We start from the raw sequence: 14,046 nt of genomic DNA on the forward strand, positions 1-14,046 counted from the left end.
AATATTATATTTTTATTAAGTTATTCTTATAGTGGCAAAATGTCATATTTACATAATGAAAGAACTGCATTACTATTTGCATAATATATTGTGCAACTGGTTGAGGTGCGCATGAATGAAGATCAATTGAAACTTTTCCTCTTCTTCTTCTTCTTCTTCGTGTCATGCAGTGAAAATCTAAATTGGAAATAAACATCTTATTGATGATCATTTTTAGCAGTGCACATCCTCATCTATTTCTATCATTATATAGAAGACAGATACAAAGTGTCTGGCAGAGGCTCAACACCTTTTCCCAGTGCCATATTTATCTTTTATTGATGTAGAAAATAGAGTTGTGTTTCTTTCTCTTGGGTAAAAATATCCACAGTTATCGTCGCTGTGCGAGGGGAAATATGGCAGTGCTGATCAGTCCTACTTTGAAGTTGTTAGACAAAAGGTGAGAGGTTGAATGAACATTTCCAGACATTGTGTTTTTCTGCTCCTAATTAGTTCCCCTGTTTTAAAGCGAGATTGAGATGCTAGTGTTTTAACGAGGAGCAGGCTGGCACTCAGCTCAGGTATCATCAATGCAGTGTTAATGTTTGAAAAATATAGCCTATGTGTTTTATGTTATTTTTAATGAAGCTTAAAATAAGATTCACGCTGTCATTACAAAATCATTCTGGCACAATAATAAAGCACAGTTAACGACAGATAGTTTCTATCTGTTCCAGCATTGACAAAAGACCTGTAACTGTCCCTCACTAATGATTGGCTACAAAGGAGCAGTTTTTGGCACTTTTTTGCAATGTTTGTCCACAAATGTGTGCTAGGAAAACAATAGGACTCGCGGGTTTTAGTTTGAGCCTACTGACTCCCTGCCTCCATGCCCTGAACGCAGCCCTGCGTGGAGGAGGGATCACACCATCATTGGCCCTAGTCTGGCAGGCAGTCGGCCATGACGGTACCCGAGCCCCCTCCTCTTCTGGAACCTTGAGTTATGGTTTCTTGTTCTGCATTAGCCAACCCCCATTCTCAGCACACACACACACTCTCTCTCTCTCTCTCTCTCTCTCTCTCTCCCTCTATCTCTCACACACACCCTCTTGCGTGTGTGCAGTCTCCATGGTAACGAGTGTTGTCACTATGGCACTGGTGGCCTAGCATGCTGGGAGCTGCTGTTGTAGTGGATTTAGTGTAGCGGCGCACGCACAAAGAGCAGACAGCCAGCACAATGCTGCCAGGGGGCTGAATGAAGCATTAACCCTTTCAGCTTATCAGAGATCGTTTTCTTCCCCCCCCCCTGGTAATATTTAACTTCATCCCCTCACTCTGTACCAAGAGGTTCAACAAAAAATCCTGCCATTGCATTTTCCAATGATATGTTAAGATATTCATACTTGGACAGTTAATATCTTGATGTAATCAGTGGCACAATCTAAGTATGCAACTTTGCCCTTTATTAGACTCCACGAGCAAGGTTAACCTCCCAATTTATGCAGTGTTTGCCCTCGAAGCCACTTTTCTCTGTGAATTTAAGAATTAATTAAACCCTTGGTGTTATCATGACAGCCTCGGGTTATTAATAAGAGGAGATAGGTTTAATCGTTTGGTTATATTTAATAATGCGGAGGTCAACACAGTGCTCAACCTTGGCAGCTCTCAGGCATTACTTTGGAGCTCTGCTCTCTGGTGGACAGAGAGGGCGAGAGCAGAGCGGAGCTGGGACCTCCTGGGTCTGTGAAGTCCTGCGCTGCTCGCACAGTTAGGTGCGTGTGCAGCCTGAATGGCACTTTTCATAAGACTATGTTCGACAGTTTATTGATTAAACACCACCTGCAAGACTTTTCTATGTCAGCATTATTGTGCTAGGCAAACACCTCTTCACTGTTCAGGCTCTTAAAAGCATCTTTTAGCAGTAAAGTGAGTTTATTATTTGGCTAGGTTTAGACACTACTTTCAATAAACAATCAGAGTGCATTGTAGTTAGACACCATGATTGCATTATGATGGACGCTTAGAAGTGTATACTTTTAGCTATTCTTAATTAGTGTTGTCGTCCTGTACAGTATGTGTGTGAGTGCGTTACAGTGAAGGTGTCCCCGAAGAGGCTACCTTCATTTCGGGGCACTACAGTAATTCATCACTACAGTAATTAATCTGCCCGTGGCACATTGCTACAGCAGAACAACACAAAGACACAGAGGCAGCTTTTGTGTAGGAGTGTGTATAAATGAATTACCTTGCTTGACTTGTGTACATTGTGTGTACAGGTGTAGGTTACAGAGGTCAGGGTATTTGTTGGGACAGAAACTTTTATTACATTTTGATAAAACCAGAGACTTTTCGCCCATCTGATTTCAAGGTTACGTTTTCTGACAACAGACTCATCGGCGGCCAACTTTCACAGACTCATCGGCGGCCACTTTAAAGTGTGTGTTAGGCTTCAAATGAGTCAAATATAGTCCTCTCTTGTCTTGTGTTTAGGACAAAAGAGGACTAAATCTATATTTTCTTCAGAGACATTTGAAAACAAATGATACTGAAGCACTTCGGATGAAACAAAAGCGTATGATTCATACTATTTTTGTTTCAACACCATATCTATTTATAAGTCTCTCTTGTATTTATCTCACCAGTTCCACTTTCAGCTATTGCATGCTATTATTTATTTTTCCTCCTCCATCATGCTTTGCTGCTGCTATGAAAAGCAGTGACAGTGTAACAGACATTATCAGGCTTATACACATGTGCACCTTCTTTGGTATTATCTAGGTATTTGATTAGTGTCGCTGTTGTACAATGCGGCTCGACTCTCATTACGGTTTCCTGTCCTCCTAACTGTCACTGATAAACCCAGCCATCCTGCTGAAGGGCCACGCTGTCTGCTTGAGTGATGGCCCAGGTTTATCAGGAGTGGGATGACAGAAGCAAAACCTGGGATCTGCTTCTGGTGTTCAGTCTGTCTGTGTTTGCTCGTGGCAGAATTCGATTGATCAGATAGTACCACACAGAGATAGTGTATACTGCACTAGGTTGTATAGACAGGGGGTCTTTGTACACCTTTTTCTGAGTGAGGTAGTAACATGTATTGTAGGGTAGGAGCACTGCATCCCTACTTTATAGCAGCATCCGCAGCTATTGCTGTGCTGCTGTAGGAGAGGACTCACAGTATACAACACATGTGATACACAGTCATATTGGGCTCCTTCTCTTATACAATTTGATTGAAGTCATTTTTAACTAATCTTTTCAATACAAGCTTTTCATTCTTGCCTAAAATAGTTTCTTGAGGCATCTAAGTTTTTGTGGATCTATGTATTTTTCAAATGTATCATATTGTAATGCATCTTATATTTACATTGGTTACACACAATCACAATTACAGTACACGTTGGCCTTTCAATAGCTACAGTAACATTTAGTTTGGTATGATTTTAGTGCTGAATTTAAAACACCACATTTAAGTAGACACATTTCTCATCTATGTGATGTATGTTAAAGACCTGCAGCTCTATTGAAACTCAGTCCTAGACTTGTTTTAAGTGTTGCTGTGTAAGAACTACATTTCCTGTGGGTTTAAGGAGGAGATGGCAGGAAATAGGAAATCATGCAGTATTGATTAGAAGAGCACTAAAACATAACTGGTTTCTTGGCTGAACCAACTACCCGTGTAACATTTTGTGAGTTTAGGATACCAAGGAAAGGAAAACATTTAATAACGCTTTTACAAAGAGAAACATGATGATTTGCTCAGAATTCTATTCTTATTAATGAAGATGTTTTTTTGCTCGTTGCTGTGGCAAGATATTTGGTTTTTCTTGTTATGAGAAAATATGTTTGTAAGCGTCCTATTTATCATTAGTGTACTGATTAAATGTGTTTTGAACAGTGGGAAAAACGCTATACAAATAATGTGTTTTACTATTATTGATGGATATAGTGCTCCTTGTATTAACATACTGTACCGTACATTCTGTTTTTAAGATAAAGAATGACTATTATGCACAGTTTACCCCTGAAATAACTTTTCTTAGACTGTATGGGAGTAAAGGCTACATTTTCTCTATTCCATTATAGACAAAATCAATAATAGTAAAAAGGAAAACAAATACTTTTATCCCTTCAGTATGCCACGTGTCATTTATGCCACATGTCCTGTAAATCAATATATTGGTATTGACCCATGAGCTGTTTATAATCTTAGTTTCACTACTTTCTTCCACATTATTGTTGATAGTCAGCATCTTGCATTATCAGTCATTCTCTGAATCAAATATGTATGTATTTGCTGTGTTGTTTCACTATTTGATGTAGTAGTATTTGTCATTGGAAATATATAGTAGTCTTGAATACCTGCTATTATTGCACATAGCTTCAGATATGACTTGTTATGGGAGTGCTGCTCAGTGGTGCTTTGAGAAAGGGAAATGATTGTTGTTAGTTGGTAGAGTTAATTGTTGCTGGGATTTGAGGACATTTTTTAAGGTCTGATAGCGCTACATTTAATGAAATGTTAAATCGATGTTTGTCACGATCACATACATAGATACAATTCAAAAACGGTGTTTAGATTATTTATTCAAGTCCTGATGCCCTTTGTAAAGAGGCACATGACTTGATTTCATGTGGATTTAACCTTTAGGGTTAATCCGCTGCTCCCCATAGCCTGTCCACTAGCTCCATCTAGTGGTCAAAGTTGTGCATGGTCAGTGAGCTCCCGAGTCCACTAAATGGCACGAGTACTTTAAGGCTTTATTATCCCGGAGCTCATTATTTAGTCCATCATTACATACAGCATTTAGCATTTACCTCTGTAATCACGTTTATGAAAGATAAACTTTACTCTTGATTGCATATGGGACTAATAAGAAAGTGAGCTGTAGGCATACTTGTAGCAAAACAAGAGGCTACATTTCATGCCTTGTATTGTCAGTAATGTATGCCGTGATACTATCAAACAACATGCCATATTTGGTCAGTCTCTGCATGAACTGTGTGATCTGCAGAGAATGGTCTGTCTTTGTAAAAAACACTTTCCCTAATGCATGTTGTCTCGGTTGAATGTACATCAATATATATTTCAGTCCAAAGTGGACGGGCCAGTATAACCGGTTTAGTCAACGCATTATCGGATCATTTTACATCATTTTTTTGTAATATGAGAGCAAAGTCTTCCCTCCCTCAAGAAGGAAGTACAATCTCAGCCTGCATTTTCGATCACTTTCCTTCAATCCGGCCCCTTCGTCCGCAGGAATACAGTGAACACACGCCCGTGTTTGCCGGATCAACAAGACCTCCAAATGAATGTTTAATGAGCATTTTAGAAGTCATAATGGCATGTCGCTAATGTCCTGTAATGATCTTCCTGTTGATGGCCACGCCTCGATACTTTCTCTTCCACTACGCCTCTGACAGCTGTTTGACAATGGTTTGAACTTTGCTGAATGTAGACTACAGCTTCCACTTCACAACGACTGCTGCTATCCGATCACCGCTTTGGCTTCGCTGTAAAGAATCATGAGTTTTCCATTGAGAAAATCCGTTTCAGGTATGCTGCTGTTTTTAAATTAATGCTGCATTATTTTTTTATTTACTTTTTTATTAGATTATTTTTATTTTCGAATGTATTTGATTCCAGCTTTCCAAGTTTTAGACTAGAATTTAGTTTTTTTTACTTTGAGTTATGTTGTATGTTAACACTACGTTAAAGACATTATTTTGCTGAAAAGTAGTTCCTTTCTTGGTTGACCGCCTCGGAGCTGTCCGTGGTGCTGAAAGGGAGTCTTCGGCCTTTAAGTATCTCAATTGTTTTTCTCTGGATTTTTGTCGCTGTTTGTTTAGAGATTTTTGATTTATTAAGAACACATAACTGCATGCTGTTTATATATAATATATATCTATTTTGCATTTATTTTATTTTAGCAAGAGTTCACACTTCATTATAGGACGACTTTTATTCAATCAACTAAGTTAAGATGCATACAATTGAGGTGTGTTACTGTATATTATTAAACAGAGGAAATGGATAAAAGTTAAGCTGCAGTATTGGGTTAGGACTGTAGATGGCACCATTGGTTAGGGTCTAACTCGAGAGCTGAGGAAAAAATACAAGCAAAGATGAGGCCTGCAGTCAGGGTGGAAATGACAGAACCCTTAGTGTCAGGATTTAACCTTTGGTGTTCAACATAAAACTAACATACAACTATGTTGAACACACGATTTTCTGTTGGCGTTCTCATGATCTAAACTCATAATTATTACAGTAATTGATAGAGAAAAAAATAGGATAAAAGGGGAAATCATTTCAGATAGGAAAAGCGTATTAATAATATTTGAATGTATGCTGCCGTGTAATGGCATTTTCTGTAATGTAATCAAATAAATCGCTGCTTATGCCTCACTTTATTGATCTTGCATTAACATCACTGATGACGTTTGATGATGGCTGTCGCTGCTGTCAAATCCCTTGCATGTACCTGCACTCTAGTGGGAAATTACATTAGTTAATAAATCCCATTTTATTTATTTTATCTTTTGTTTGCAGTCTCTCTATGAGTGGACGCTCGCCCTGACACAAGTTAGAAACATGTTTTTTTTTTTAATATAAATTCGTTAAAACCGAGCTGTATCAGGCATTCCACTTTGTTCGTCCACCGTATTAAAAAAATATGGAAAAGTGTGGTATTCTCTCTATTCTCTCTTGTCTTTCTCCTCTATGCCACTCTCCGCCCCCACTGCATACACCCCATTATCTGGATATGAGACATGAATTCCCCCATATGACGGCCTGTATGGAGATTTTCTAATTGTGCACATTGCCTGTGTGTGTCCCACTAGTTAGACTCCCTGCCCCCCTCCCCCTCCTCGCCCGCTGCTCCTCTCCAGTTTGTCGGTGGGATACTCTGAGCAGCTGAGTCTGTGCTTTGCGCTGAGCTCGGATACTGCACCCACAATGATGCGCCTGCTGCTTTTGCCTTGCCTTGCTTTAACTAAAAACAGAAACACAAATGGAATTTCTTTAGCGATTCGTTCACATGCTCTGCTTTGCCTTTTCTAAAACGCGGTGTTAAGTCTGTGACAGCAGCAGCTTCAGTGAAGGATTAGAGAAAGCAGATAAGGAGCCCTGCAAACACTCCCGCTGCCTGCAAACAGGTGTTCCCATCCTCTGGCTGCGCGCTGAGCCTCATTCACCACTGACTGCTACCCGAGCACCATGTGCACCGGCATAGTTTAGTGGTTTAAAGCAAAACCGCTTACGGAGACTGGGTTAGTGCACATTTGTTGTAATGCAAGGACAATGATTCAGTTGCGAGAACATGCAGCGTGCTTTGGTGAAAGTATTTTATTTTTTGTTAAGTTTCACTTTTTTCTCTCGGAGATGCAACGGACAATATTTGAATAACGCCCAAATTCTGGAAACATGATTCATTTGGACATTATCTAACAGGCTTTACCGCATTACTAGAACTATTTGTTTGGTCTACTCTTAATAGTCCATTTGGCAAATTATTTGTTATTTGACGAACCTTTGTTGTTCCATCTGCGCCTGGACGCTTACCTTCGGGATCCTTCTTGGTGGTTATTTTCACGCTTCTTCGGAAGTTTTTCCGCTGTCAAACTGGCCATGGCTGCAGCGATAGCGAGCTCCCTCATAAGGCAGAAGAGGCAGGCGAGGGAGCGGGAGAAGAATAATGCCTGCCGCTGCGTTAGCAGCCCCACTAAAGTCAAGGGAACTACATGTGAGAAACCCAACCGACTGAACGTTTTCTCCCGGGTCAAACTCTTTGGCTCCAAGAAGAGGCGAAGGAGACGACCAGGTCTGTTTTGAAATATTACCAGGCTATCATCCTCAGGATCGCTATAGCTTCATCCATTGTAGAATGCCATTTTCTTTCAAAAATCATCTTAACTCCAGAGATTATACTGAGTACTGCTCCATTATGCAGATTTCGAAAGATTAATGAGTCCGTCAGTTGTTGGGAGGACGGGGCTCTTTATTTAGTTTCTCCACAGAGAAGTCACCTTTGGCATCTCAGACTGCTGAGGGATATATTAAAAGTACACTTTATTCTTCACTGTCCACTTATCCAGGCCACACTGGACAAGATATATACAAAAGTTAGGCTACTATTAAGTCGATTTAGGAAATCACTAAAGACTGTCACTTGCAGACCATTGCTCACTGTTAGATCTGAATACTGAATAATCAATTAATCATAGGTGATTCTATTTTAGTCTCTAAAAGGATTAATACGATTTCAACATGCTTCCTTTGGGTAGACTATTACTTCAAAAAAGAAATACACATCCACGAATTTAAAAATAAAGCAGGTTTTACATTTTAACAGCTCACAAGTTATATTTCCACATTTACTGTTGGCTAAGTTCTTTGTTGAGGATGTTTACAACTGTTATATTACTCGGCAGATAGTACAATAATTAAATGATAACTATAAGTATATTGCCTATAGTACTTTTATAATATTATAGGGAAAAAGTATTATGAGGACATCATCCAGGGCAGTCGCCCTGAAGCACCCATTCCCTTACCAATCTAAGGGAAAAAAAGTGACCGCAGCTGCAAATCAAAACTGATCACATCCTACTCCGGCCCAAAGCTCACCTTTTCTTGGTTGTGTCAGTTTCTGTATGTGTGTGCGTGGATACGATAACAGGAGATGATCTGAGATTTCTTCCAAAACGTTATCAACCCAACCTCTTAATTTCCAAGCTGTTCTGTAATTACATATGATGCAACTGGAGGTTAGGGTGCAATCTTATGCAATAACTGTCCTTCAGTTTTTGCACCCTTCTCCCTTTTAAATTCCATATCCCGTAGAGAAAGCAATGAGTACAAAGAAGATGTTATCTGCGAAAACACTAAGAGCTAGCATCTTTCAGTTTGGGCCGTGTATTTACTTTTGTGCGCTGTCTGGTAATGCAGTATGAATATTGTGATGCTCTTCTGTGTTTAAAGTACATAGGTGTTTATGAAATTATGTTCAGGCTACTGTCATAACATACTAATGCAAAGTACAAAGTTTCACAACAAAAGCATTACAATATTTCCAGTACACACAACTTCTCTGCAGCAAAAGTAACCTAAGTAAGGGCAGAAGAGGCAGTATTGAAAGGTAAGTGAGATGAAAGGATAGATGAAAGGTGTGGTAAACCACAGTAAAGGACACTCAACCAGGGACAGTAACCAGCACTTAGCTCTTATCAGACATTACACTGATGCAACACAGACTGCACAGCCACTTCAAAAGTAAATCATCTGCCACTTCAAACTATTGTCTTTTAGACTCACTGGAGCTTGTTTTATATGTTGCGACATATAGTGTGGCTTTGCACATGTGATGGTACAGACATCTCTATTGTCTTGTTCTACTATCCTTGTTTAAAATGTCCTAAACTAGTATTTAAAAAAATACAGATCCTAATTCTCAATTTGAAAAACATGTTTGGCACTCTCTTCACAAGTGCTTTTATTTTCACTAAAAGTTCAATGTTTAATTCAAAATGTACTTCATTCAAATTGTTGTCGTATTATATCACAGATGTTATCGAGATTAGGATTTAGAGTTTTTTTGATGGCAAAAAACAAGTATTCGAGGCATTTAAAACCAATATTTCTCACACAAATTCTACCTGTATTGGACAGTTCATATGCAGAGAGTGATGGGAAGCATGAAGAGAGAGAGAAGGGGGGCCATAGAAGAAATGTCATCAGCCATCTTAGACCACTGAGCCACCTCACGCCCCAAAGCCATTTTTAAATTTGATTTGATTTGCTCGTCTCCATCTGTGGTCTGACTTCTCAACTGGGGAGCCATGGGGCTGCCTTTTTTGCATCTGTTGCCCTGAAGAGAAAAGAAAGAAAGTGTGCGGATTGTGGATACAGCAACATTGCACAAACCAATTGAACAATAACAGAAGAAGAAGCAGAAATGTTTAAATAATTTCAATTTACACATGCTGCTGTTTTCTTTAGGCAACTTCTTTATAATAAAAGTGACAGTGAACAGGATTCACCTAATAATGTCAAGAGAAGTTCAATTCGTAATAATTTAATTGCTTCTTCCGACATGTTTTGGTGGTGATTGTGTTTGCTTGACACGTGTGGCAGCCTATCAAAGTCAGCCGTCGTGCTGCTCCTTTTTGTCCCACTGTGGCTTCACTCTGTCTTGGTGCCCCATGACTAAACTGAACTTTGTGGATCCAGTTACTTCCAAGATGGCGATGAGTAAACTGAAAGTGAAGCATTTGAAAGTGTCCCTTTAGAAGGCTAAGGGTGACATCTCACTGTAACATTCATGTGTTTCTAAAGTGTGTGGTCTCATTCCTGTCTTCCTGTCTTTGTGTCCCTCCACAGAGCCCCAGTTGAAGGGGATTGTGACGAAGCTCTACAGTCGACAAGGTTTCCACTTGCAGCTGCAGGCAGATGGAACCATTGATGGAACGAAGGAGGAGGACAATGGTTACTGTAAGTTTCACTCTTATATTTGGCACCCCCTTGTTTAATCGACGTACGTACATCCATTGCCATGATGTACTGATGGTCATGGGGAACCTCATAAAACAAAATCAGAAATGTGTCAAACTCTTACTAGATAAAAAAGATGCATAATTTGCAGTAAAGAAAAAAGGTAATACACTGTTATATATCAAATATATGTTATTGCAAAAGTATAGGCAAATCACAAGCCGTTTAATATTGCTATTATCATCATCATATCAAGACTTCAGTATTGTGATAATCTCGTATTTTATATATAATTCGTCATCTAATTTGGTGAATTTTATTCTTGATTATCATTTCAAACTTTTCAAAAGTGTGCTTGTATCGGTTCATAGTGCTGAGAAAAACACTTACTTCATATTGCCGGTGCATTTAAGGTCTGCAGTTTGGATAAGTGGTTTATTTCATCTAATGAAAGTCATCCTATGGCAACCTCAACACTCACAACGATTGGCTTTTTACTCTCCTACAATCTTCCTCTGTTGTGAGAGCAAGTCATGTCTTATACTCAATGCATCCCTATTATTGCCATTACACCCACCAGCTCTCTGTTTCCCAATAGGCAGATTGAAGAGGAGATCAATGGAAGAGTAATACCACAGCCACATGTCTTCTAACAATACAGATGAAATACACCACCTCATAATTAGACAGTGATGTGAAGACTACATGCTTTTGAAGATTAGAATAGGACAGTGGTTAGTGACCTATGTGAAATCCACTTTGCCAGTATATTGTTGAGTAAAGATCTACATGACACACTGATGCAGCTTTGATGTAATACTCACTATAATCCCGACACTAAGCAGATGTAAACACTTCTGGAGCCCCTGAATTAGTACCTCAGTATTCAATTACTCCCCTGGTGGAGATGGCGGGTGTATCTCAGATATAAATAGCAGCTCTGTGCAAGTGGGATGTTCTCCTATCAGAACACAACCTCGTAATTGGTGTAGAATGGAATAAAATGATAGCAAAAAATAAAACTACGCAACGTTGACTTTTTGAGTAGACCTTAAATTAATGAAATAATGACAACATCTCTATTTACGCTCATATATTATACTATACTTGACACACTGACCACCCCACCCATTACGTCTGCACGGACTCACTTCCCTGTTGACTTGCATAACAACTGGCCCGCAGTGGCTCCATCATAGTTTTTGAAGAGAAAATTAAAGAGTGCTGCTGTATAGGAAAAGGAGAAAGAGTGAGGCTCTTTGCACTGCTCCAAAAATAGCGTTGTTAGGCGCTGGGTGCGCTTGTCTCCATGGTGACGGAGAGCACAGTCCGCTTGGAGTTACTGGTGTCTTGTGATGGTGGGAGAGGACCTACTCAAATGTGCACACACACACACACACACACACACACACACACACACACACACACACACACACACACACACACACACACCCTCACTTACGAATACAAGGATTTGTGCTACTAAAGAAGTTCTATATTTCTCCGACATTTTCATTAGGATTGCAAACAATGTCAAAAATAACAAATCCAAGTCTCATATATCCCGGTGATTAATCTCCCATTGTAAAAAGTTTCAATTATTTTCTTGTGCTGCCTCACAACCAAGCAAACACACTGTGTGTCTAGAGAATCAAAACTCAGAGCTGTAATTCAACTCTTTATAATTTTCTTCTTCAGAAGAAGGCTACTGTCTCACAGTAACACAATGCAATGTTATTTCTTCAACCCTGACATTTGAAGATAGACAATACAGTTTCAAGATATTGTTAGTGTCATTCTCTATTCTAAGATTGAGGATGCTGTGGATCCCAGAATTAGGCAAACTCATTTTAAGTCTTCTGAAGTGTAATTCACATCAGATCAATTCCAATTTAATATCCAACGACGTTCTAATATTGTATTATCTTATATATTCAATATTCTCTCTCTTCAGAGTGGACCCTTTCTGAGTTTTTACTGTAGTCCTAAGAGAAGTTGTCTAACCTGTGACTATTGAATGATGAATAAGGTCTCTTTCGAGCTTCCTGAGAATGCAACAGTCTAAAACAGTGACATCTCTTATGCAACACTATACTCACAAATGCATCAAATCCAATTTCTGTATCTGAATATAGGTCGTACATTTTTTACTCCGGTACAGTGTAATCCAATTTACCTCCAACAAAGAGCGACTACAGTCGAACAGTAATCATACACAGCAGAAGTGCAGTGTAATGTTGTCACAACAGCTTTTTAGCCGTCATGCTCTAGTCTGCTCTAATTGCAGGCAAGCTGCTCTCGGAATAAGTTACAGATATAATAAAAGTTTAAAATGTGACAAGCGAACGCTGTTAACCTTCGAGTTTATAGTCGAACCAAATTGTTCATGACTCCCTGGCTGCTAGCGGATGCATGTTAGGCATGGAGACAGTCTGCATGCAATCGTGAAAACTTTCTCTCAGGCCTCATCACCTTTTTCATCCTGTGTGGCTCTCGACAATAGGAAATGTCTGTGAGTGGGTGGGTGCTGTCATCCTCTTCAGTTTGCTCAGGTGTTTCTAGGAGCCATGAAGTAATTGAGTTTCCGCTCTTGAAAATCTCCAACGGTACATCGGCTGGTAATCCTTCTGAAATGAAGTGGACTGCAGATACAGTATGTGTCGTGGTGCGAGCACGAAGGCAGAAAGCTCAGTGGGCTTTGCAATTATAAAGACAAGAACAGCTCAGGTAGCGAGAAGTTTCAGCAGAGGAAGACACAAATCATATCATCTAAAAACTGTGCTATATACAGGAAAAAAAGGACACAAAGTGTGTTCGCACAAATCCAAATGGGTTTTGTTAATAAGTCTGCAAATCAGGTTGGTTTTTACAATAAATACTTTCTCACTAACATCCCCTCTAGCTCCATATACAGCATTTCCAAGCTAGATCAATCTGCACAATGGTTTGAAGAAAAGTTTGCTGATATTGCCATCTGTAACCTGTGACCGTAACATTCTGGAAAGGATTTGTTGAGCCTACGCACTGCAGTATTGCACAATGCTCCCAATAGTAGCAAAAGTTGGGAGGATACTTTTTTTAAATGAAGACAATCTACCTCAACACGAAGAATATTGCTTTTATTCTTTCTAATAATTTGTTCAGAAAATGTTGCAAGTGATTCATTGTTAACTAGTACACTAATATAAATAGGTTTTAAGGTTGAGAGAGGATGCAGCTAATGCTATAATATATAACAATAAGTGTGTTTAAAACACTGCGGTTGTAAATAGTAGGTCCTAGTTGTTTAAAATATACAATTTGGCAGGATTTGCTGCAGAAAGCTGCCAAAGCAGACGTCACAAAAAAAAAACAGAGACAACAATCTGTCATGGAGAGCGCTGCGTCCTTCCTTAGTCACATTTTGATTACTGTTTCATAATAGAACTGTCAATAACTTGGTGTTTGAAAAGTGAGGCAATTTAAATGAGAGCTGAAGTTAGTTAACTAAGTAACTCGAGCGTACCGTAAATGAAAATATCTGATGATTTAAATTGCACGCCATCGACCATGAACATAACAGCGTTAGTAAGGAG

General features: G+C 39.3%; 1 protein-coding gene across 4 annotated transcripts in view; it reads left to right on the top strand.

Annotated features, from left to right (window-relative positions):
• fgf13a (fibroblast growth factor 13a) overlaps positions 1-14,046 on the top strand; it is an 85,224-nt gene that overhangs the window by 54,783 nt on the left and 16,395 nt on the right. For 3 of the 4 annotated variants that reach the window (XM_010785675.1, XM_010785674.1, XM_010785677.1), the window contains one exon: positions 10,361-10,471. In XM_010785675.1, the coding sequence (XP_010783977.1) occupies positions 10,361-10,471 (111 nt within the window). Of the gene's footprint in view, positions 1-6,799; positions 7,803-10,360; positions 10,472-14,046 lie in introns of those variants that run through there. The other variant, XM_010785676.1, reaches the window with a different exon arrangement.

Source organism: Notothenia coriiceps, unplaced genomic scaffold (assembly GCF_000735185.1).
Source record: "Notothenia coriiceps isolate Sejong01 unplaced genomic scaffold, NC01 NC01_scaffold00028133, whole genome shotgun sequence".
Lineage (NCBI taxonomy): Eukaryota > Metazoa > Chordata > Actinopteri > Perciformes > Nototheniidae > Notothenia > Notothenia coriiceps.